General features: G+C 34.9%; 3 protein-coding genes and 1 long non-coding RNA gene across 7 annotated transcripts; 2 read left to right on the top strand and 2 right to left on the bottom strand.

The window, feature by feature from the left end:
* Nucleotides 1-593: 593 nt before the first annotated feature.
* LOC111400361 (lysosomal Pro-X carboxypeptidase-like) lies at nt 594-3,984 on the top strand. 2 transcript variants are annotated; one of them, XM_023027777.1, is made up of 8 exons: nt 594-944; nt 1,152-1,285; nt 1,435-1,547; nt 1,821-2,067; nt 2,941-3,096; nt 3,208-3,287; nt 3,379-3,439; nt 3,759-3,830. In XM_023027777.1, exons 1-7 carry the CDS (start codon nt 794-796, stop codon nt 3,395-3,397), a joined length of 900 nt encoding a protein of 299 aa, XP_022883545.1. In that variant the 5' UTR covers nt 594-793; the 3' UTR covers nt 3,398-3,439; nt 3,759-3,830. The 2 variants fall into 2 exon arrangements, with proteins under 2 accessions (XP_022883545.1, XP_022883543.1); XM_023027775.1 differs by having other exon boundaries at nt 596-944; nt 3,390-3,439; nt 3,759-3,984.
* Nucleotides 3,985-5,897: 1,913 nt separating this feature from the next.
* Nucleotides 5,898-6,776, bottom strand: LOC111397128. The gene is made up of 2 exons (XR_002703161.1): nt 6,585-6,776; nt 5,898-6,464 (listed from the first exon to the last, which is right to left on the bottom strand). It is a non-coding gene; the product is annotated as an uncharacterized LOC111397128 (long non-coding RNA).
* A 2,198-nt stretch (nt 6,777-8,974) lies between these two features.
* LOC111400381 (aspartic proteinase-like protein 2) lies at nt 8,975-14,891 on the top strand. Of its 2 annotated transcripts, none has more exons than XM_023027797.1 (10): nt 8,975-9,419; nt 10,686-10,815; nt 10,910-11,160; nt 11,255-11,482; nt 13,145-13,307; nt 13,402-13,475; nt 13,560-13,656; nt 13,875-13,941; nt 14,322-14,393; nt 14,544-14,891. In XM_023027797.1, the coding sequence occupies exons 1-10, from the start codon at nt 9,187-9,189 to the stop codon at nt 14,726-14,728; spliced, it is 1,500 nt and encodes a 499-aa protein (XP_022883565.1). In that variant the 5' UTR covers nt 8,975-9,186; the 3' UTR covers nt 14,729-14,891. The 2 variants fall into 2 exon arrangements, with proteins under 2 accessions (XP_022883565.1, XP_022883569.1); XM_023027801.1 differs by having other exon boundaries at nt 8,977-9,419; nt 10,913-11,160.
* A 4-nt stretch (nt 14,892-14,895) lies between these two features.
* On the bottom strand, nt 14,896-23,701 carry LOC111400371 (protein argonaute 5-like). Of its 2 annotated transcripts, none has more exons than XM_023027789.1 (22): nt 23,203-23,701; nt 20,858-21,057; nt 20,179-20,328; nt 19,956-20,089; nt 19,668-19,774; nt 19,300-19,403; nt 18,742-18,880; nt 18,527-18,643; nt 18,269-18,379; nt 18,105-18,176; nt 17,870-17,989; nt 17,623-17,785; nt 17,416-17,537; nt 17,174-17,311; nt 16,950-17,092; nt 16,813-16,875; nt 16,667-16,730; nt 16,429-16,564; nt 16,254-16,327; nt 16,005-16,099; nt 15,878-15,909; nt 14,896-15,241 (listed from the first exon to the last, which is right to left on the bottom strand). In XM_023027789.1, the coding sequence occupies exons 1-22, from the start codon at nt 23,644-23,646 to the stop codon at nt 15,060-15,062; spliced, it is 2,910 nt and encodes a 969-aa protein (XP_022883557.1). In that variant the 5' UTR covers nt 23,647-23,701; the 3' UTR covers nt 14,896-15,059. The 2 variants fall into 2 exon arrangements, with proteins under 2 accessions (XP_022883557.1, XP_022883562.1); XM_023027794.1 differs by lacking the exon at nt 23,203-23,701 and adding an exon at nt 22,085-22,145.
* Between the last annotated feature and the right edge of the window lie 972 nt (nt 23,702-24,673).

A 24,673-nucleotide genomic window follows, 5' to 3' on the forward strand; every position in this document is an offset into this window, starting at 1 on the left:
TTTCACTCTGATGTTTACATTTTTGTTTTGATAAATAAAGTATATGAACTTTTTTTTTAAAAATAGAGAAGTTAACAAGGAATTTGTGCAAAAGGAATAGACACAAAACTTTGTTCGAATAGATGATAATATCGATAATTAACGAGAAATATTCTTTTTAGAATAATTTTTTTTTACGAATATTTCAACTATAGAAATTTTCTTTATATATTTAGATGAAATGATTAAAACACAGGTACACAAGTAACAAACTCAGAACTCAGAAGAATGAAGATGGAAGCACAAAATAGTTCTCCTCGAATACTTTCTTTTAGATATTTCTACCGTTCATTCTGTCTGCTGCTTCTTCAAATCTTTGCATACGTTTCATCAGTAGAACCACACGAAATTCCATTTCTTGATACACTTGGAGAAACAATCCTAATAGACCACAACCCTGAATCTGATACAGTATCTTCTCCTACAATTTCAAATGATTTCAAGACATATTTTTATACACAAACCCTAGACCACTTCAACTATGGACCCCAAAGTTATGCGACTTTCAAACAAAGATATAAAACGACCTTCTGTTTGGATGCACAATATATAAATCGTTTACAAATTCAGTCGAAATCAAACATTAATTTTATCACATATTCATATCTACTACTCATTATTATTCACAAATTTTGTGAAACCCACTACTATTCCTCTTTATAATCCTTTTATCTAATAATGATTATAAATAATTCTTTTCTTGTTTATCTTTAATTAGCATCGTTATTACGGAAAATCAAGCCCCTTAGGATCAATGGAAGAAGCCATGAAAAATGATACAATTCGTGGATATCTTACCTCAGCTCAAGCTATGGCTGATTACGCAGAGATTTTGATTTACATAAAGGATAAATTATCTGCCCACAATTCTCCCATTATTGTCATTGGAGGATCGTATGGAGGAAGTAAGAATATTTCATCATTCATTTCCATCTACGTTGTTATACGTTAGTCTTCCTTAATTTTTCATTATAGATGCATACTTAATTATTATCGAAATAACAACCAAATTTTCGTTAAATCATTACATGACGTTCATGTATCTAACTTTATAAATAAATTAAGGGATAATTCTGTATATATGTAACAAATATATGTGATATTTTTTGCAGTGCTTGCTTCATGGTTTAGACTTAAGTATCCACACATTGCTCTTGGTGCTTTGGCATCATCAGCACCTATTCTTTATTTCGATGACATAACTCCACAAAATGGATATTTCTCAATCGTAACCAAGGATTTTAAGGTAAGTAATAAAAACAACATAAGAAGGCAGAATCCGCTCATTTTATGCAGTTCGTATCTATTTATATTTCCAACAAAAGTTCGCTAGGTGAAATTCTTATATGCAGTGAACATGATACTTGAACTCATAGTCGGGCCGGATATCTGCAGGAAGTGAGCCATACTTGTTATGAAACTATTCGAGAATCATGGTCTCAAATTGAAAAAGTAGCTTCCAAGCCCAATGGCCTCTCTATTCTCAGTCGAAAATTCAAACTTTGCTCGTAAATTCTCTCTATTATCCTTAAACTCTTCGATTGTTAAGAGCTTGTTTACTAGTGCTTAAAAAATTTACTTGCAATAAACAAGTAAGATTGTAAACTAACTACTCAAAGTTGAAAAAATAAATAATTCACTTATCTTGAAACTAAAATAAAAATATTATATATATATATATATATATATATTTTTTTTTTTTTTTTTTTTTTTTTTTAAAAAAAAAAATTTTTTTTTTTTTTAACTACAAATAATATATATTTCTATTTGTAACTGTTCAGGCAATTAAAAAGTTCAAAGGAGCTAAAGTTTTATTTGGAGAGAATGTATTCTGGAGCTGCTCAGTATAACCACCCACCAAATTATCCGGTTACACTCGTCTGCAATGGCATTGACGGTGCACCCAATGCAACGGACATCATTGGCCGGATTTTCGCCGGAGTTGTCTCTTATAGAGGGAAACAAAAATGCTATGATACAAATGCAACCAGTTATACCATTGACACACGTTTGGGATGGAAATGGCAAGTGAGTTACCTTCCTACATTATATTCTTAATCAATTTAAGTTCGATTACCTAAGTTTATTATTTTTCACTCTCTTCAACTTTCCGTCTGCAATTTTTAAATAAGTTATATTTTGTTTTCAAAATGTTTAACAAAGTTACTGCTTTTTTAAGTATAAAAAAAGCATTAAAACTAAAAAATATTTGAAAGTAATGCTAAAAGCATTTGATTGAACTTCAACTTTTGCTTCTGCTTCTTGTATAAATAAGAGTATTCTGTTGAAACTATCTTAAGACTCATTGGATAGAACTTTTGAAAAGTTAAAAACTGTTTTCTGAAACTAAGAATCTATTTTTGAACCTGTTCTAATAATTTTTCGAAATAATTTTGTCTTTTTAGAATAATTTTTTAAGAAATTTGATCTAAGATAGCTTCTAATTGAATCCTCCATCAAACGAGCATTTATGTCAGCTTCTTATAATAGACTTGCAAAATTTGCCTAACTCAAACAAACAAACAAAAAAAATCCTTTTTATGTCATTTTAAACTTTTTAAGCTTAGTCGGATATGCTTCAAGTTAGAAACATCTATTACATCTTTGGAAAAAAACCCCTGTTCCGACTTGAGGATAGGATTGAAGACAAGGACGCCACATGGGGTCCCCTACCTGACAGGCGCCCCTCCAATAGGGGGGGCGCCACTGTCCCTGACCCTGTCCCCAAGCCGGGACAGGGAGCAGGTATCTACATCTTTAGCCCTATATACCAAATATGACACATGTCTTCTATTCAATAACCTTTGATAAGTAGAATTCTTTAGTTATAAGTAGTTTAGTACGTAGAACAATCCATGTGCTTTAATTATAATTGATCTGAAATCGTGGCTTGGTTTTTAGACATGCAGTGAAATGGTGATACCTATTGGTCGCGGATCGAATGATACTATGTTTCCTTCGGCGCCTTTCAATCTATCAAAATTTTCTGAAGATTGCAAGAGCTCGTACGGTGTCTCACCTCGACCACATTGGGTCACAGCTTATTATGGAGGCCATGTATGTTTTTTTATTTATACATTTAACCCGTAATTTTTACATGAATAATGTTTTCACCCTTTTTTGAAATTATATTCACTCTAATAACACTAAAAATAATACAATGTGCAGAATATTAAATTGGTTCTCCATCGATTTGCAAGCAACATAATTTTCTCCAATGGTCTAAGAGATCCATACAGCAGTGGAGGGTAATAGACATTATATTGTGACAAAATTCTTATTATTTTAGATATTTAATTTCAATTCTATGATCTTAGCTTGTCGAATTCATTTTGGAAGACAAATTACAGGGTGCTAGAGGACATATCTGAAAGTGTTGTGGCCATTTACACGACTAATGGTACGCATTGAATTCGATAGACTCTTTAAATTTTGAGTTAGAATCTATTATTTGAGCTTTTTACTACTTGATTGATATTTGTCGAATTGCTAAAATTTATTATCGTTAGTAAGTGTGCTAAGATTATAAACTAACATATAAGATTTGTAATATTCTTTTTAATAAGGTTGACAATTTAATATGTATAGAATAAACAAATGTACACTTCAAGATTAAGATATTACAAAATATATATATATATTTGAAGTATTTAAATATTCATAATATAAAAGTGAAAATTGAACTAATTTTAAATTTTATTTTTTATTGAATTTTACAGGGTCTCATTGCTTGGACATACGTGTAGCACAACCAAGTGATCCACAGTGGTTGGTCATGCAGCGCAAAAAAGAGATCCAAATTATTAAAGGATGGATTACAAAGTATTATGCTGATCTTTTAAGCTTAAAGAAGTAGAATTACTACGGTTTTCATTAAATAAAGAGCTTGCAGATCTTTTATATCCCCAGAATATTTCAGATATATAAAGATTTCAATTATTCTAAGGACTAAGAACTTTCATTTATTTTCATTTAATGCATAATAAAGATTGATCATTTTCATTAATTGGAGGCGCATGGCCCATGAGAAATGCTATTCGTACAGACTCATTTGCACAGAATCTGTACAGATGCTCGCACATGGGGGTGGACCCCACACATGGGGTCCACATGTGGGGTCCACCTCCCATGTGAGAGGCCCTGTACAGATCCTGTGTAAATGTGTCTGTACAAAGAGTTTATTCCATGGCCCATATGTTATATAGCAGTAATATTTGACATGAAGAACCACAAGTACACTATAAAGGACCAAGAAAGTTGACTTGCAATGCATCAAGGTTTTTATTTTTTTACACAAAAATACACATATATGCTAATCTGTCTAAGAAATTAACATGGAGTAGTTTAGAGCTTTTATATTAGAAAGTTAACTATATATTTTTAAAACTTAGTTATTAACTTGTTGGTGGTTAACAAATAATTATAACCCTCTGCCCGCCTATATTTCACCTGCGCACTGGGAAATCATTAGAATTCATGGTCGTTCTACCAAGGATAGTTTGGTGAACATTTAAAGTTCGTAGCTCAAGTTAGATATCGAAAATAGTGTGGGAGAAATAAATAGACAATGTTTTGGCTAGGATTATGAAATATTTCATACCTTTAACTTTTGCAAATATAGGGTATTTTATAGGGAATTTAGGTCATGTGTATCTATGACCTTTTTGCCCCGCACTTGGTTGATGTGGTCTCTCTGTCCGTAGGTCTTTAATCTAATCGTTACCATTTTTTATTTTTTTATATACTTTTTATGGTTGCTCCCATGTATTTGAAGGTGGTCCGCCTTACTCAGATATCTATGAAATTTGAGATCGTCTCTTAAATTTTTTCAAGTCATAAAATGTCTGCAACGAAGTACAATGGTGTCGAAAGATCTTTGCCATCATTGAAAAGATCTTGTGGGAAACTCTATTGTTACTAGGGCAATCGTCACAAACCAATAGCTTAAGACTGCCTTAAGGCATAGTGTTTGTAGTTTGTCACTTTCACTCTATATTGGACAAGTCAAAGTGGTCATAGGATTACCATTGACCTAACTAGGTTGCACGTTGGTAGAACTTAACAAGAACCTCAACGCGGATCGCATAATGCATTGGAACAAGAGCTGCACATATTTTCTCACGTGGTTTGTGTGTCTAGACGGAATTTGGTTCATAGTGCTCCTATGCGGTGTCCGATGAGGGTTACACAATACGACTATGTGTGCTCTCTCTATGCAGGGAATAGGAGCAACATAACTTGTATATTCCTTATAAGCTTAGCCCAATATATTCAGTTGTACTCGGAGCACTCTTAGTAGAACATAAATCATAATTTAAGTTAGCCAAGTATAATTTTTATCTACACTAATTATTCAGACATTTCTTATGACTCACAATTTATAAATAATAAATAGAACTACCGAACAAACAATTAAAAGTAAACTAAATTTACATCTAAATCAATTTCTTGTCAAATGTAATCATCAACGTTATTTTTTTATTAGCATACCTTATTTTATCAAATATTCTCTAATTGATTTGAAATTATATCTAAATCAATAGATCTACTGAATAGGTTAAAAAACAAGGTAAAAACAGAGATTTAAAAATGCAGACGTGGCATTAGTTGTTGGCTACTTGGATGGAGGTACAGCAAAGTGGAAATTGCATTGAGGGGAGTGGGGTTCGGCGCATTTAATGTGCGGGCCCCACCCCTTGTGTGAGAGGCATGTTCACCGAGCAACTTGATTCATATATATAAAGCCCAAAAATCCAAACTCTTCATCCAAACCTAGAATACACGTTACAAAATGAAACCAACAATACACCTCATCAAAATATGAAACTTAAGAGCGAAATGATATTAAAGAAAGAATATGTAAGTATCATGTTTAATATGTTGGATTGAACTGAATCAAATGGGTTCAAAAATAAATTTTATTGTCCTATCTAGTACACGCGAATTCAATAGTTTCTACACTGTCGACAATACAAAGATTAAAAAAGCAAAAAATAAAAATAAAAAATTAGCACAACAAAAGAAGCAAAACAGGGAGCATTTGGAGTGAAAATTAAGTAATAACATTCTTGATCAAGATTTAGCAAAAGACTAATGGATCTTCACTTCTTTGATTTCCTTGTCCTGTCCTCTTGCAGGAAGTGCGCTTACATTTGGGGCACTTCGGGTCCTTTCCCAATAGCATAATATACATTAGACATCGAGGACAACCGACCAGCATCATCGTAGTCTCCTTAGGGGCTGCGTAGAGTTTCGTCCGAGCTAACTTCCAGAAAAAAACATGAACTTGGAGATGATATCTCTGAAGATGAAACTGATCGATTGGGAGATTCAACATGAATATATGCCCTTGGTGGGGGATAAATTCAGTTTTTTCAAATCAAGCTTTGGACCGTCGGCGTTGTAATTCATTTTCTTGAATACCACTGTAGACAAAACCAAGAAAAAAAGGAATCAGGAATATGATAAGACTTTAGTTCAGTCAACAAGAAACTATATATATGAGGAAGATCATCAATCAAACAATGAATCAAAGTCAAGAGTACCGTTAAGTAGGCAACTATTTTCAGCCCAATTTTGAAATTTTGAGGTTGAGATTTTTCGAACTTTTAACAGAGAGACACTGAATACAACTTTGGCGAAAGTGCGCCGAGGCGGCCGGAGAAGAGAGGTTTGGATTTTGGCACTTTTTCTGATTTACAGCAAAGTGGAGGGAAAATAACCCTATGTCCAGAGCGTATTTTTTAACTCCGCATATATATATTTGTTAATGCAATTTCCACTTTGATATGTCCCTCCAAGTTGGATATTTCTCTTTGCACAGGACCCTGTACACAGGGTGTGCACAGGGTGTGAGACATGGTGACACAGCCCCTCCAAGTAGCCATTAACTAATGCCACATCAACGTTCTTAAATCCCCGCTTTTTACCTTATTTTTTAACCTATTCGAGTAGTTTTAGTGCTTGTTTGATAAAAATTTTGATAATTAATTTTTAGATCGTTAGAGATAAAATATGTCTTATCTATGAGAGAAGAATTCGAAAATGACTGTTGAAATAGTGAAATAACGATCAAAAAATTGATTTTATTGTATCTAAATTCACTCTGTTTTGTTTCTCATTTTTGGAAGAATGAGAATGAAAAATATAGATATTATGGGCTTCATACAAGAAATAAAAATTTAAATTTGATTGCTTAATATGATGAATAACGATCATATTTTTTTATTTTAATGAGGAAATAATGGAAACAGACTGGGCTCAATGATCGTTTTGCTTGGCAAACTGTATGAGAAGAATTATTGGATCAATGATGAGTACAGCCAAAAGATCAATGCTGAGTTGTAACGCTAAAATAAAGAAATGTCGGTTGCGCTTCCTTCAACAATTAATGCTAAATGGTTGAGGACGACAAAGTGGTTATTATTATGTCTTCATTTGCCGACCAATTTATCGATGGTTTATAATTTTCATCAAAATTAAATATTAATTTTAATAATATATTTATAATTTTAAATATACTAGTCGCATATTTATTACTATTTTTCTTTATAAATAAATTATGAATTTGTCAAATTGAAGCTAAAATGCTAAATTAAATTGAGAATATGTATCCCGTCTAAGATTAAAGAATAAATTCATTCTATATGTAATACAAATTAAAATTATAGGAAAAAAAAAAAATAAGTAAAATTCTCTTTAAAACTGTAATTAAATTTTTTTAAATAGTATTTTTTTTTTTTTTTTGGTGATAAAGCAAGAAAATCATATTCCTTTTTATTATCTTAGTGTATAACCCTTATTATTTGATTTAGGACTCACTAATCTTTTCATTGCCAAACGAAACATTTTAAATTATCTTAGTGTATCACATCTCAATGTCCCATATTTCATTACCGTTTGGGAGGGATTTTGAGAATTGATTTTTTGACTGTTAGAAGAAAAGTGGGGTTCACCTGTGAGAGAAGAAATCAAAAATTACGGCTGGAATAGTGAAATAACGGTCAAAAAATTAATTTTTTGGATAAAAAATCCCTTTCAAATGGGCTCTAATTTAGAATGATTTGTTAAAATAGTGATACATTTTTATTTTAAAAAGCGACAATCTCTTTTTTAATTTTTTTTTTGTTAAATATAAATTATTTATAAAGAAATTTTTTAAACCTCAACCAAAAGAGCTTATTATAGTTTCATAAAAACTTAACGTAGGGGTGTTCAATGGAATGAGCTGCTTGTCGACTTGACTCATCCTGCTAACTAGTCGGCTTGGGCTCGAGAGAGGTAGCGAGCGCGAGTCAAGTAGCAATTTTCTCACGTAAGTCACTAGTTGGCTCAACATGATAAGTGTATAAAAAAAAAAAAAAAAAAAAAAAAAAAAAAAAAAAAAAAAAAAAAAAAAAAAAAAAAAAAGGGGGTGAGTCACGAATCAATTCAAGTTGTCTCATTTTAAGAGCTTTAGCCTATGTCCAATAATACGGTATCATATTGTGGTCCAAAACAAATAACCAGTTGAAAACATGATTAAGACAAATAGGTAGATCCATAATTCAACTATATTGAAATTGACGGTTCTAATGATAATAAAGTAAGAATTAAAATAAAAGTTTTTTTATTTTGCAAATGAAAGTTTTTCATTTTCAATCTGTATATTTTTTTTAGAGTGGAAAAGGGTAGAACGATACTCGGGACTTAATGGGTTTTTAAAAAATTTTATGTATATATTATTTTGATTTTAATCATCGACGTAATTTTTCATTTTCCTTTTTTGAAAAAAATCGAGCTTTTAATATTTTCTTCACATAATTTATGATTAAAAATAAGTTTAAAGAGAATGGATCAAAGAGGGCATAATTTATTTTTATTTTTGGCCTTCTAATGTATATATTTTTTATGTTTACGCCTCATATAAAAAATAATATCTAAATGCAACGTGCCTGGATACAAAGTCCAACGTAATTCCACAAATTTGAAACTTCTGTTGTTATCGGCTGTTCTCTCTCTCACACACACATTCTCGATTCTATCAAAATTCGCATAAATATAAAAGAATATTAACAAGCGTATATATTTGATCCCTATGTAATCATGTATAAAAATAATTTATTTTGTTGTGGGAAGTAAAGGGAAAGACAAGAAATTCAGAAAGAAATGTCGCCGGAGAAAGTGGCGGTGGCGGTGGTGCTAGTGGTGGTGGCGGAGATGGTGCTGGGTGACGGAGGGAAAAGCCTGTCGTGGAATCTGCAGAGAGCGAGTCACGACGGGGTGGAGCTGAGTCAACTGAGGGACCGTGATCTTCTCCGACACGACAGAATCTTGCAACAAAAACCTCCTGGAGTCGTCAATTTTGACGTTGAAGGCACCTATGATCCATCTGTTGTTGGGTAAATTTATATATACACAATTTTTTGTAGTTGTATATGCATCGTTTAAGCATAGCAACAATTCACCTGAATTCAAGCCCAGATTTTACCCACTGATTAATGTTTACATATTTAAGCACTTAGGATTTTGAATAATGCATTATAGTCTCACTCCCGTGGTGCGAAATATGATAGGCTAAATGAAAGGTAAAATTTAATGTCACGTTAGTGCCACATAGATGGGGTTATACAGTGGAGCTCGTTTCTTGAATTTCAACTACAAGTTTGAGCTTTATATGGCAGAAATTCCTGCTTTGCAGCATTTAGAAATATCTCCATATTCTTATTGATATAATTGAACATTACTCTTATTGAGTATTTTTTTATTTATTAATAATGCACAAAAGTTTCAACTTTTAATACCTTTTACTGCATTTTGGGTCATATCTTGAACCTTAGAGTTAATTTAATCAATGGTTACTGAACTTTTAGTTGCTAATTGAAATTTTAAAAAGCTACCCTCTGCTTTAAAGGGTAACTCGTTGCTCACTCAAACTTAAACAAAGTTACCCATCAATGGCCTATATCATTTACATCAATGTTACCTAATTTAGGTGAGTAACAAGTAACCTTTTAAATTTTGATGAATAAATAATAACCTATAGCAAAGTTCAATGACCAACGAGTAACTTTTTCAAAATCGGCGAGCAAATGGTAACCTATAACAAAGTTAAGTGACCATTGATTAAATTATCTCTGAACCTTACTCTGTTAAAAGTTTTTGAATAATCTATTTTAAAATATGTAACAAAGGGACAACATTGTATGGTACCATGAATAAAATTTTAGCTTATTTTCTTCTTTAATTATATTCAACACCGACCCAACAAACATTGGACGAGGGCATCAGCATTTCTTAAATTATGCTTTTATTAAAACTGTGCCTTTTGATTCATAATATGAGATTTTACTTAGTTTTATATTGGCTGTTAACCTCCTACCACCCTCATCCTTTACCCGAGCTTAAAAATAGCTTTGAATAATATATGTGCAGAGTTAAAAAATACACCCTGGAAATAGTCAAGCTTATTTGGGTTCTTAAATGGACTGGCTTTGCACGAACAGAATGGAATGGCAAAAATATTTCATGTAGCTGACTCTAAATTAATTGGAGATAAGGTTTAGTTTAGTTTGTTGTTGTTATTTGGTAGTATCGTGCAAATTCATGTAAGGGACAATGGTTTTGAATGAATTGAAACTCACTGCATCATAGCCCTTGTTCCCTAGGCTATACTATACAAAAGTTCAACTGGGTACTCCTCCAAAAGAATTCTATGTGCAGATAGATACAGGAAGTGATGTCTTATGGGTCAGTTGCAATTCTTGTAATGGTTGCCCTACATCCACCGAACTCGAAGTAAATCCAAAAATCTTGATGAAATTTTTTTTTTTCTTTTTCATTTTAATTTCCTTTTTGTTTTGGAGCGTCAAATGACCAGACATCATATTAGCAGATGAAGCTCAAGTTCTTTGATCCGTCCAGCTCATCGACAGCTTCACCTCTCTCATGCTCCGACCGAAGGTGTGCTTTGGGAGCTCAGACTTCTGAGTCAGGATGTTCAGATCAGAATAAATGTGTATACACATTTCAGTATGTGGATGGTAGTGGAACATCAGGTTATTACATATCAGATTTAATGTATTTCAACAAGACTGTTGGGAATTCTTTAACTTCAAATTCTTCTGCTCCTGTTATTTTCGGGTGAGTTCTTATCGATATGTTATACTATAGTTTTTCGTATGTATTTGTATTTTTCATCAACCTACTTGCATTTCCCACGATTGTTTTGATACAGTTGTAGCACATCACAGACGGGGGATCTTACCAAGTCAGATAGGGCAGTTGATGGTATATTTGGTTTTGGGCAGCAGGGCTTATCTGTAATTTCACAACTATCTTCAATCGGTGTCACCCCAAATGCATTCTCTCACTGCTTGAAAGGTGGCAGCCGGGGTGGTGGTACATTGGTGCTTGGTCAGGTTGTCGAGCCAAACATGGTTTACACTCCACTTGTCCCATTACAGTATGTACTCCTCAGCTCTACAATTTTCATTACCCGCCTAATGTTAGATATTCTTGTGCCGCTTGTTTCATGCTACCATTTCACAAAAACAGAGGTCTTGAAAATTAGGCTTTTCTTATATTATTAATAATTCACTGTGAATAGTTGGATGAATTTGAGTGAGATTCTTGAGGAGAACTGGATTCTTGATTCACTATTATTTGAACTCCACGTTTTGGCATTTTCTGATTCAGATGAAGGCCACAACATATTGTTGTGCTTCATATTTATTTTCTCTTCTATTTCTTTTGATGATTGTTTATTGTGAATCCTTTTGACTCACGTGCCTTCACTCGGGCCTCAAAAAAGCTGAGAAACAAAGAATCAGTATTGATTTCCGATATCCTGCATTAGTTGATTTTTTTGGTCTAAAATCTATGTAAAAAAATTGGAAGCAGAGAAATCAGATTTAGGAATTTCTATTTTTGCTAGTGCTCCTCACTGAAGTTGTACCAGTTGATGTCTGTCCTACAATATACACCTCACTCTACCTGTTTTGTTAAAAAAATTAAACATTAAAAATTAAGATTTTTAGGTTATTGATATAAGATTTCTAGTCTTAGGATATTAAGCCCTTGTTTGGGCTTCATTAAAATCAACTTTTGGGGAAAAATGTATTTTGTACAGTGATTTTTTGAAGAATGTTTAATTAAAAAAAAAAAAAAAGTTTTGGATTTATATGTAATATTATTTTATTGGAGAATGTGTGGTTGAAAAGAAGAAGAAGAAAAAGAAAAATTCATTTTGAATAAAATGGAGCCCAAATGGAAGCTCATTTGCAAACCGGTTGTTTTCAATGTCTTTCTACATTTTTTGGACTAAATTTAGACGAATTCGATTGTTTTCTGTTAATTCCTTCAGATTGGTTATACTTGTTTGATCAACTTGTCCTGGCTTCATTTTTTGAAGCTATAGTTTGTTAAATATTCCACTTACGATGCCTGTAAATTCTTACTGAGTAAATGAACATTTTGAGCTGAGTTCATTGGTCGAAATCAGCTTCTTCTTGTATTCCATGGATATAGCAATTGAGCATGAATAGTTTAATTATTCTTTTTCTTGTTGGATTACAATTTTGGATGATCTAGAGAAAGTTAGCTCGAGTGGAAAAAGGTAGTACTTTCACGTAACTTTTAAGCTTAGTTGAACAAATGTTTAAGCTTAAAAGCTAAATTTAAATGATTTACTTTGCCATACATGTTAGCCCAAAAAAACACTTAAGTGTAGCTTTTAACGAAGTTATTTTGTTAAAAGTAATTCTTTTAAAGAACTTAGTTTGTTAAAAGTCAGTCCTTAATTACCTTTCAAAGAAGTACTTTTACTTCTTCCTCTCTTAGCCAAACTTGATCTTAGTCCTGTCCTGCATATAAGGTTTTCTGGTGCTTTTTTGTTTTTTCATCATAACATATTTGATCTCTCTCCTTATAACTTTCAAATAATGCTATATCCGTCAGCTTAAATGTTATTTTATAAAATAGGTGCACAGTGCATGTTTGGTAAATTCAGTACTCGAGAATACTCCATTCTCTCAACAGTATAATCTACGAGATTTTAGCATTTCTTTCTTCCTTGATGTTGTCCAGTTCTATGCTCCATTTTGACCCCTTCTTTCCAAATTTTCAGGCCACATTATAATGTAAATTTGCAGAGCATTTCTGTTAAAGGCCAGACCTTACCCATTGATCCAACAGTTTTTGCAACATCAGACACCCGAGGAACAATAATTGATTCTGGAACAACTTTGGCATACCTTGCAGACGAGGCTTATGATCCTTTTGTTACCGCAGTAAGTTGCCTGGAAAGAATTTGATTTAACTGACGCATATAATAATCAATTTTTTTCACTTTCAAGTATTTTGATTAGCAATCTTTCTGTGTAGATTACACAGGCTGTTTCACAATCTGTCCACCCCATTGTTTCCAAGGGAAACCAGTGTTATATAATCACCTCCAGGTTTTCTTCTGGAATGGAATATCAAAGTGACTTTTTTTTGTAATCAGTAATTTATTTTTAATCTGCTATTTAAATTTTCTTCAGTGTCTCGGACATATTTCCTCCAGTTAATTTAAACTTTGCTGGTGGCGCATCAATGATTCTAAAGCCTGAAGATTACCTCGTACAGCAGAACTCTATTGTAAGTTAACAGTTCATGTCTACCCTGTATTATTGTCATTTCGGTTGGGATTTGATGACATTTTACTCTTCTATGTCTGAATCAAACAAGCTTGACCACTGGATTTGGGAATGTTAGACCTGCTTTATTACTAGGAATCGGTTTTGTTAGTTTGCAGTTCTTATTTTATCAAACTTCTGAATCATTAAGATGGTAATTCGTCTTAATTGCTTGCGCAGAGTGATGCTGCAGTTTGGTGCTTGGCCTTTCAGAAAAATGGGGGACAGGGGATTACAATTTTAGGAGGTAAGAGTATTCTACATGCACACACATTTTACCCTGTTTGGTTTTAATAAAAATCAGATTTTTTCTAGATTTTGATAAAAACTGATGTAATGTGTAATTGAAAGTAGTGGGTCCTATGAAATATGGTTAAAATTGATTATTGACTTTGACTTAGATTTTAATTAGATTTTTTAGCTAAGCCAAACAGGGTTGCTCCTGCTCCATGTTCATGCATGCACCCATTGCAAGTCGGACACAGGATTTTTGTGCTATTTGTCTTTCACTTGTTCGTTTTTTTATTATCTTTTATAGATCTCGTTTTGAAAGATAAGATTGTTGTATATGATTTTATTTTTGTGCTATTTGTCTTTCACTTGTTTCTTTTTTATTATCTTTGATAGATCTCGTTTTGAAAGATAAGATTGTTGTATATGATTTGGCTGGTCAACGGATTGGATGGGCAAATTACGACTGTAAGTTTCATTTTCACATTTTCAGTTATAAGAACCTTTCGAGCTATGTGCGTGTCATGCTGATTCTTTGTATACAACTAATGAACTTCCAGGGTTTTAGTATTTCTTGATGCTTACAGACACAATGTACTTGAATTTTATGTCCTTCAGGTTCGTCTGTAAATGTGTCTGAAACCACCAGTACTGGTAATACCGAACTTTTCAATGCTGCACGAGTCGACAGCAGTTCGTCGCACATTAATCAATGCAAACTGATGAAGAACAGCATCCTGGCTTGCTTCTTGCAAATGGCCATCTTTTGTGTTTTTACGACATTTATGACACCCAGGGAATGAATGGGAAAAATATATGATACTTTACAAGTTCCCTGTTCGATATTCATCTGTAGAAGTCGGGAAGCGTGGACGAAAAGTATTTTTCATTGTACAATAGTCGTATGTTATGATAACATGAGTTTTGTAAAGGATATATGTTATAAAAGTAGAGAAATTCACATCACAAGTATTTGAAAAGCCAAGAGTAATCACTTCATTCAGCACTCAAAACGAGCCACAGCACGCTGGAAGTTTTAAGTTAAGCAAAAAGCTATGCTCATCACCCAAAGTGTTAGTGTGAAAACAAGCCGAGACTTAGAATTCAGCGACAAAAAAATTTGACATTTCTCGTTCAGCAATAAAACATGACGTCTTTCACGTTATCTTTAATAACTGGCAACGGGCGGACCTCCGCTTTCTTCTCTCTCGTGGTGCTGCCACCTCCAGATGAGGATCCGCTCTCAGAAATTTCACCACCCTCAATATAATAGCGAGCACGGAATGCAGCTAAATGCGCGTAGTAAGCAGGCGGAACTGCATAGGTAATCGGACATTCTTTAGCAGTTGGAAAAACAAAGAACTAATGGTGTGTTTGATTACATTTATTTTCCATGAAAAATATCAGTTTTCCAACCAAATTCCTATTTGGAGTGTTTGATTGCTAATTTTTTCCATGGAAAACATTTTCCAACTTTTGAAAATATACCTAATTTTCCTTGTTTTTAAGGAAAATATTTTCCTTGGGTAGAGGTGGTTTTTATTTTCCACAAAAGATGGAAAATATTTTCTTTTCTAGATAATATTTTTAATGCCAATCAAACACACTCTAAGTGTATATTCCATAGATTACATCTTGGTTGACATTGTGTGGGAATTCAAAAATGTTGGGTGGGAAAGTGTGTTGTTTCTTAAACCCGTCCAATCATGTGCCATCACATGGCACAATGAAAAGCAAAATACAATACGTCATAGAGCATGCTTCGCTAAGTTTAAAAAGTACGCAGATAAATAAATTTGTTGTGAAGTATTTAAATTGGATATAACCTTTTTGACTTAAAAGTAAGACAAAATAAACTTGTCCTGACAAGTTGCTCGAACTTATTTTTAAGCTCAACTAATGATGCTCAAAGATGACAGGGTAGAGTGCAATCAGCATAGGCAAAGACTAACCTATAGAAACTGATCTAGTACACCTGGCATACCTGAAAGCAAAAGGTTTCCAATTATGAATACATAAAAGCAGCATCAAACAATCATACATTCATAAAAAATATAAGTTTTAGGAAGGATGGTTTACGTATAACACAAGCTGTTGGTTAGCATTTGTAAAGCATCTGCATTAAATCTGTTCTCATCATACAGCACATGGTAATGTGTTGGACGGCTAGTTCCCTGATAGGAAATGCAAAAACCGATTATAATTACAAAGCAAAATATCCTACGTATCTAAACAATATTCAATGGAAATCAAATTTACTCGGATCCCGGCATGACTACAAAGGAAGAAGTCAAATTCTAAACAATATTCAATGGAAATCAAATTTACTTGAATCCCGGCATGACTACAAAGGAAGAAGTCAAATTCGCTGGGGTGACATATCATAGTGTCAACAACGGTACCTAATCATACAAGCATAGAATGTGGTCAAACAAGGGAACTGCTTGCATGAAAATATACCAAGGCCCTATACATAAAAAAAAGGGTAAAATATGTGCAAAACCTGGCAAAATGTTGCCACTCTTGTCTGTCGTATTACGATCTCCATGATTAGCAGGGAAGAGACGTGTGTGGTGTCTCTTTTGCACGACTACAAAGGTGATGGGTGGTAGATAATTTTCTTCGATCGAAATACAAGCCTAAGAAAGTCATTTTGTTTATGTAAGCCACAAATACTTCATAGATGGAAACTAAATTATATTCAAGATAAAAAAATCCACAAAATCACCAAGAATGTGTACCTTCCGTATTGCATCGACTTCATGAAAAAGAACTTGAGAAAATTGCCCTTCACTTACGCCATCCCTATGAATTTTGCATTAATATTAGAATACGACCAGATAGAGAAGGTGTAATAAGGTACATGAACTCTAATAAGGAATTTGACCTGTAGAATATAATTCTGTGAGGCTTCTGCCCGGTGGACTTGAAAAACGCAATCAAAAGTTCCCTGCAAGAAAATTCAAAGACGGGTGAAGGAAAGGGGAAATGCCAAGCAAACAATATCAATTGCGGTTTTCTAACCTAATCATTCCACCATGAATTGTGCCTCTCTTAGGATCTGAACTTGTTTTATAGAGATCGTGTATTATTTCTTCCCCGCGTTGCTGGGAAGAAACCAAGCCTCTGAACTTGGTTACTTCGGGCCAATCCATTGAAGCCACCACCTGTAAAATATAGATGATTACTTTTCTCTGTACACGCGTGTAATTGGGAAGGGGTGGGGATGCCAAAAGTCACCAACCTACCGCTGCTATAGAAGGGCTGGAATCCTCCCCGGGTTGAGGATGGGTAACATCAGCACCGAAGATGATGGTTGGGCGATCAGTCAGATAAGGAATCCTTTTAAGAACAGCCTGCTCCAGAACAGTGTTTCGTCCTCCAACCTATTTGAACAATGACACAAAAACATGGGAAATGTATGCAATAATTTTATGCTGGAAACCAAAAAAATTAGCTAAACATTTCAGGACGTAGTGTCATAACAAACCTTCACATTGATCTTCAGAGATACATTTTCCATGTACTGTTTGCTATACTTTGATGCCTGCCTGGGCTGACAACATTGCGAGACAATTCCCAATTCAGTTTCACAAACTCGCTTGATCTTCCCTGAGATTAAAAAAAAAAAAAACTTTTTTTTAGAAACGATTCCCTCTCTTTGATAAATATAGAATCCAGGAATAGCGTAGCTAACCATAGGACCCACTGACATCAGGCAAAATGACAATGAGCAACTGCAGCTGTTTTCCTGTTTGCTTAAGTGTTGTGGTAGACCGCGTGTGTATATCGATCAGTGCCTTCTCGATCTGACCAGGATGGGCCGAACGAAATGGAACCAGAGGTCTTGGGTTAAATTCCTGAAAGCGAACACAATATAGTTTGTCAGCGCCATCAAAGTTGCATCAATTGCAATGATGAATCAAACATTTACAAATCCATACCATTCCTTTACTGCAACACATGCTAATCAACTCATTGCAGAACCTGTTTAAATCTATGTTGGACCGTTGCGAGAAGTTGATGCATGTCCAAAACTCCACCCTTCCACCATTAATCATTTTCTTACAGCAATAAAACAGTAAATCAGCAGGTGAACATACATAAAAAAACATGGTAGCACGAGTAACCTTTAAACAAGCGGACCAAAAAAAAAAACACTTAGGAAAGCAGATTCACCTTGTCAATCATGTTCCACTGCCCTACCCTTGGATCAATCCGTGACTCCCGCCCAGTCTCATGGTACTTCAGCTGGCAGTCCAAAGTGGCAGCACACTTTAGAAAATATAGAAAAGGTGGCACGATTCGAGAACACACAAAACAATCATTAATATAGAAGTTACAGTGGGAGCGGGCAGAACTCGTGCTTCAATGGAAGTAAGCTCAGGCCTAACTTGAATTCCAAACTCATTGTTCACAAGCCTATCACCATTGTAATCGTTATATCTGACCATCTGCAGGTAGATCACTATCAAGTTAAATAATACAAGGGACTAGAAACCAGATTACAGAGTCAATTTCATTTTAGAGATGCAAAATAATGTTCAGGCATATTCATAGAGAAAAAATTGCAATCAATTTGGCAAATCATGCACCCGTGCCTCTTTTATGCTTCTCTCTCTTTCACGCGGACGTTGACAGTTAGCTCTCAAAAGTGCAGTAACTTGTTTGTCATTCAGCTTCTTAGAGAACCTTTGGCCCTCAACAATTCTGCATAGCTGCAAAGGAAGAATGAGGAATTATAAGCTAAAACCACAATGGGCAGTTGTCAAGAAACAGACGGGAGTTAGAAAATATGCATATCATAACAAGCTACCTCCATAGGAAGATAAACAGGCTTTGTGTCACTGCCTGCCTGAATCGCAGGCAAGAATGGATACTTGAGCACAATATTGTACTTCTGGTAGAAGTATTGGGCCACCGATATTCTTGTCCCCGACTCGTCCAGCTGAAACCTAGTCAATTATAAAGAAAAATTTCAGACATAAAATACTAAAAGAAAAATATATTCACAGATAAGAACTCAATTGCTTTAATGGCTTTAGAAATGGATAACAAGAACGGATTTTGATGGTTGCAAAGAGAAGTATAACATAAAATAAACAATCAGGGAGACAAGGCATATATATTAGGAACTCGCAGTACGTCTCTCCCCTCAATGCTACATGGCATTCAGAAAAGAAAGAAGAAAGCAATTTACATCACATAATTCATAAGAACTGAATGTATAGCATTATCGAAACAAGCCATGTAATATCAACAAATAGGAAAGCCAATCACAGTACACTTTGTAAGCCGCCATGCTGGCTACCCAAAAAATACTTCAAAATACAAAACCAAAAAACACGCCCATAGAAACAATAAATGAGCTTACATCAAGTTTTCAGTAGGTTCTGTTGACACGCCTGAAATTTTGCACCGTTTGACATGCTCCAGATGGTCGAGCTGCACCCTAATGCCTCTTAATGCTCTTTTCACCTGAAAATGCACAAAACAGCAAGAAATCAGTTGCTAATCATGGAAATAAATAATTTAATGTTAATTATCTGCCAACCAAAACATGGAAAAAAAAACTCCCAAGTACAGACTGACTCAACAATTATTCTTTTAACATGGAGATGTTTTGACCGGTTAAGCTATGGCATGTTAAAAATATAGATAACATAAATACCAGCTCCCCTAGTGCTACAAAATGCAGTTGGGATAGAAAAGTTAAAATTAAAATCAGATAATAAGGAATACCTTCATACGATCTTGGTCAGACAAAGGCATTGTTAGATTTCGATTGAAATACTTGACAATGTATTCTGAAACTAAAATAGGCTCATAAAATGCTCTGGCTGACATATCTGGAACATGGAAATATATCATTAGACTGAGGATGATCTCCATAAATGACAGAAGCCAAGCTTTAGAACTTCCACCAAACGAAGTAAGAAAAAGTTTTATAAATGAGAAAGGTATGAGTAGGACCACAGCAAAGTCAAAACTACACAAATGAACAATGAAAAATCTTGAAGTTATTATTACCAACGTTCAGAGACAAACCCATCTGGGTTGGGCGAAGACTTTGATAGAACCCTTTCCAATATTCTAACCCATCACCAAGTTCCCCCATTTGGCCCAAGTCTGGGGAAAAGAATGACCTTCCAACAACTTCATAACTGCAGTTAAATGACACAAAATGTTAAAATAGATTAATTCGAAAACTGAATATCCATATTGTAGACCAACATGCAGCAGAGTTAGAAACCTGTTTGATGGTTTCTCCCGAAGAACCAAATCTAGAGCTTGTATAGTTTGATAAGGGGCATCAAGTTGTTGAGCCTGTAAGAACTGTCGAAGATGGTGCAAGTCTGCTTTTGAAGCAAATTTAATAGAAACCTTGTATTTCCGATCCTTCCTGCATTTATAGGAAGCAAATCAAACATATAGGATGTGACACCAAAATGAGGTGATTTATTGTACCAAAGAAAAAGGTAGTCTTCACACTAAAATTTTTATGATATCACTCAAGAACATATAACTTTAAAATAATGTTACTTGCATATAATGGTTTACATATGGATGGGGTATCAAAAAGAGAGTGGAGAATTTTTATTTTTTTAATTTGGTTGAAGAAATTCTAATCCAATCATATCTCACCACATCATGTATATGTAAACGATTATATAAACTATTATATACACGTAGCACAACTGATAACTTCAGAATTCACAACATGTTGACAACATGCAGAAATCATAGATGCAATTCTTTCAAAGAACTTCAGCAAGAATAGGTTTTCTTCAATTTTTTATAAGACAAGTATCGTCCCTTACAAGAATTCAGATACTGATCAAAATAAGGCATCACTACAACAATATCTCATAAAATAGAGAGCATCAACCATCAAAATGATATATTATGTTATGCAAGAATGAAGAACTTACCTTGTGGTATTGTCCATGTCACTTAAAGTGACATCAAAGTCCTTGGAAGAGAAAGGCAGTTGCCCTGCAGCATAAGCATTCTTTCTTCCATCAAAAACTAACATTCGCCTGCCCAGATGCGAGATGTGATAAATTTTAACTAACTGGCTCATAATATCCCGACAGAGTTTCTTAGAAGTCACCTCGGGAGTGATTGACACCTACATACATGGTTCCTTGCATCAAATCAAAGTTACGCAAAAACTGCCTTACTTTATATATGCATTCTTACCATGAATTGTGAAAGTGATAGTAATTTCACAAGTTTTTACTGATGACAAGATGTTTAACAGGTTATACAATAATAACCTGTAGCCATAAATCAACAGTTGCAAGTAAATATGCAAATTATATGAAAATAAATACTGTGTGAAGGTGTAATTTGATATAGGAAAAGATAACCAGCACAATTATTAACCTCTTATAGCTTTAAATATAGAGCAGTATTTACATTTGATACTTCCATCTCGGAAGGATTAAAAGTCGTCAATGTATAGAGGGATGAAACAAAAACTACCAAACATTTGTAACCATATATTCATATAACAACCAATGTGAGCAAGGCATAAATAATCAGAGCATTAAAACGTTGTTGTTCATAACACATGTTCTGGGTCCCATGTGCGCAATGTAATTTTATTTTATTTTTTCCAAATTGACTTAAGTTTGGCCACTGGATGTAATGCTGGTCTGCCAGGTGAAGCTTACCAGAACTTGAACAGGCTTCTTACAATTAGGTGGGCCCCAGATCGGACCCACATGCAATAAAAAATTGTAAAAAAACAGACCCCCCCCCCCCTTTGTGTGACGCCCTGTAAGACCTCTGGCAGAGGGGGGCCGGCAAGGTAGAACAGCCAATTCAAACCGGCTAGCCTGGCCAGAGGAGACCGTGCTACCTGTACAGGTAGCTTGAAAGATGCACCGGTTTGAATTTCTGCAAAGATTTTTCTAGTTGTACACAGGTATACCGACCGTTGTGAGGGGGTCGGTCAACCCGTGTACATGTAGAAGAACCCTTTCTACAATTCAAACCGGCTGACGTGCATCTGTAACACTAAAAATGTACAGATTATCAATACAGATAGCTTTATCCTTCTTTTATATTTACCAAAAGAAAATAGAGTAGAATAATTTTGAATTTCCGTACAATGTATGACTTTTAATTAAAACTGTGAGTAGAACACTTACATCATAGTGACTCAGATCCCGATCAGCGACTTCCACCAGAAAATGATTTGCCTTAACGATCATCCTAAGTCACCTCGGGAGTGATTGACACCTACATACATGGTTCCTTGCATCAAATCAAAGTTACGCAAAAACTGCCTTACTTTATATATGCATTCTTACCATGAATTGTGAAAGTGATAGTAATTTCACAAGTTTTTACTGATGACAAGATGTTTAACAGGTTATACAATAATAACCTGTAGCCATAAATCAACAGTTGCAAGTAAATATGCAAATTATATGAAAATAAATACTGTGTGAAGGTGTAATTTGATATAGGAAAAGATAACCAGCACAATTATTAACCTCTTATAGCTTTAAATATAGAGCAGTATTTACATTTGATACTTCCATCTCGGAAGGATTAAAAGTCGTCAATGTATAGAGGGATGAAACAAAAACTACCAAACATTTGTAACCATATATTCATATAACAACCAATGTGAGCAAGGCATAAATAATCAGAGCATTAAAACGTTGTTTTTCATAACACATGTTCTGGGTCCCATGTGCGCAATGTAATTTTATTTCATTTTTTCCAAATTGACTTAAGTTTGGCCACTGGATGTAATGCTGGTCTGCCAGGTGAAGCTTACCAGAACTTGTACAGGCTTCTTACAATTAGGTGGGCCCCAGATCGGACCCACATGCAATAAAAAATTGTAAAAAAACTGACCCCCCCCCCCTTTTGTGTGACGCCCTGTAAGACCTCTGGCAGAGGGGGGCCGGCAAGGTAGAACAGCCAATTCAAACCGGCTAGCCTGGCCAGAGGAGACCGTGCTACCTGTACAGGTAGCTTGAAAGATGCACCGGTTTGAATTTCTGCAAAGATTTTTCTAGTTGTACACAGGTATACCGACCGTTGTGAGGGGGTCGGTCAACCCGTGTACATGTAGAAGAACCCTTTCTACAATTCAAACCGGCTGACGTGCATCTGTAACACTAAAAATGTACAGATTATCAATACAGATAGCTTTATCCTTCTTTTATATTTACCAAAAGAAAATAGAGTAGAATAATTTTGAATTTCCGTACAATGTATGACTTTTAATTAAAACTGTGAGTAGAACACTTACATCATAGTGACTCAGATCCCGATCAGCGACTTCCACCAGAAAATGATTTGCCTTAACGATCATCCTAGTCCCAACTGTTCCAAACCCAGGCCTTGCCGGTATCCTAATAGATTTGGAAGACGCCGGTGGCAAATGTTGTTGCTGCGATTGTACGGCCTCCGTGTGCAGAGCCTGTTGTACCGGTTGAGCCACAGGCTCCGAAGACGAAGCGGAGGGCTGAAGCGTGAGCTTCTGCTCAACTTCGCTGCTCAGTGACGAAACCGGCGCAGCAGGAGCCGGAGACACCGGCTGAGGAGCATTATAAACCCCCGATTGCGATGATCCACGGCCACGGCCACGACCTCGACCTGGACCTCCGCCACCGCCACCGCCACGTCCAGTTGATGGCGATGGCTGACCTCGACCGCCACCACTTCGTCCTCGTCCTCGTCCACGCCCAGACATTGAGAGATTCAGCAAAATTAACTGTTTGCAAAGTAGGAGTTGGTTTGAGCTACGTGCACAGTGGAACGAGGAGTGGGTGGCGTGGTCAGATTAACATTTTATAAACAAAGTGTTTGGGAAATTTGCAGTGTCACTCCCCAAACATTGTCAATTAGAGTAATTGAATCCTCTAATACCTTAAAATGCACTTATGCCATTTTTTTAAGGGTAATTGGCAGCAAAATTAACTGTTTGCAAAGTAGGAGTTGGTTTGAGCTACGTGCACAGTGGAACGAGGAGTGGGTGGCGTGGTCAGATTAACATTTTATAAACAAAGTGTTTGGGAAATTTGCAGTGTCACTCCCCAAACATTGTCAATTAGAGTAATTGAATCCTCTAATACCTTAAAATGCACTTATGCCATTTTTTTAAGGGTAATTGACATAAAACGTCCCTACCTTTCAGCTTAATTGTGGAAAACGTTCCTACCTTTCATTTTTTGACACTTTTGCCCTCAAATCAACCTTTCGTTGCGATAAAGGTCCTTCCGTCAAATTGCCATCCATTTTGACGTTAATTAAAGAGAGAGAACCGATTTTTTTCCAGTTAGCAAAGATAAAATTATCTCACCCATTGAACCCCTTATTCCTGCCTTCTATGTAGTTCATAAATATAATAGTAGTTGGAAAATGGGTGTGAAAATACTTTAAATTATTACATTAAATAATGGAAAAAATGTCGTTAATTAAAGAGCATATATAGTGGTGAAATCTGACCATTACTGCTACTTTTATGTTGGATTTCTGAAAAAATGTAGTAAGATATTTATTGAATGGGTGGTCAATTTATAGAGATGACTACTAGATGTTTATTTCTAGTTTATGCTTATTTTGACCCCGAGGTAAATTGAGGAGATTGAGTGGAAATGGGTACTGCGAAGTGTGTATCGGTTCTATGTATTAGTTCAATGGTGAATGACCCATTTTGGCTTATTGGTGAAGATGAATGGTCCTGTTCACTTTTTATGGGAATCGAATAAACCTTACGC

This window comes from Olea europaea, chromosome 1 (assembly GCF_002742605.1).
Source record: "Olea europaea var. sylvestris chromosome 1, O_europaea_v1, whole genome shotgun sequence".
Classification (NCBI taxonomy): Eukaryota; Viridiplantae; Streptophyta; class Magnoliopsida; order Lamiales; family Oleaceae; genus Olea; species Olea europaea.

Excerpts from the sequence above, each read along its gene's own strand:
- LOC111400381 (XM_023027797.1), top strand. The coding sequence starts at position 9,187 with ATGTCGCCGGAGAAAGTGGCGGTGGCGGTGGTGCTAGTGGTGGTGGCG. Across the intron at positions 11,161-11,254 it reads TCTGCTCCTGTTATTTTCGG|TTGTAGCACATCACAGACGG; the intron begins GTGAGTTCTTAT and ends GTTTTGATACAG. Across the intron at positions 13,476-13,559 it reads TGTTATATAATCACCTCCAG|TGTCTCGGACATATTTCCTC; the intron begins GTTTTCTTCTGG and ends AATTTTCTTCAG.
- LOC111400361 (XM_023027775.1), top strand. The coding sequence starts at position 794 with ATGGAAGAAGCCATGAAAAATGATACAATTCGTGGATATCTTACCTCA. Across the intron at positions 1,286-1,434 it reads TCGTAACCAAGGATTTTAAG|GAAGTGAGCCATACTTGTTA; the intron begins GTAAGTAATAAA and ends GGATATCTGCAG. Across the intron at positions 1,548-1,820 it reads CGAAAATTCAAACTTTGCTC|GCAATTAAAAAGTTCAAAGG; the intron begins GTAAATTCTCTC and ends GTAACTGTTCAG.
- LOC111400371 (XM_023027789.1), bottom strand. The coding sequence starts at position 23,646 with ATGTCTGGGCGTGGACGAGGACGAGGACGAAGTGGTGGCGGTCGAGGT. Across the intron at positions 17,538-17,622 it reads TGATGTCAGTGGGTCCTATG|GGAAGATCAAGCGAGTTTGT; the intron begins GTTAGCTACGCT and ends TTTTAATCTCAG. Across the intron at positions 16,876-16,949 it reads ATTCATGGTGGAATGATTAG|GGAACTTTTGATTGCGTTTT; the intron begins GTTAGAAAACCG and ends ATTTTCTTGCAG.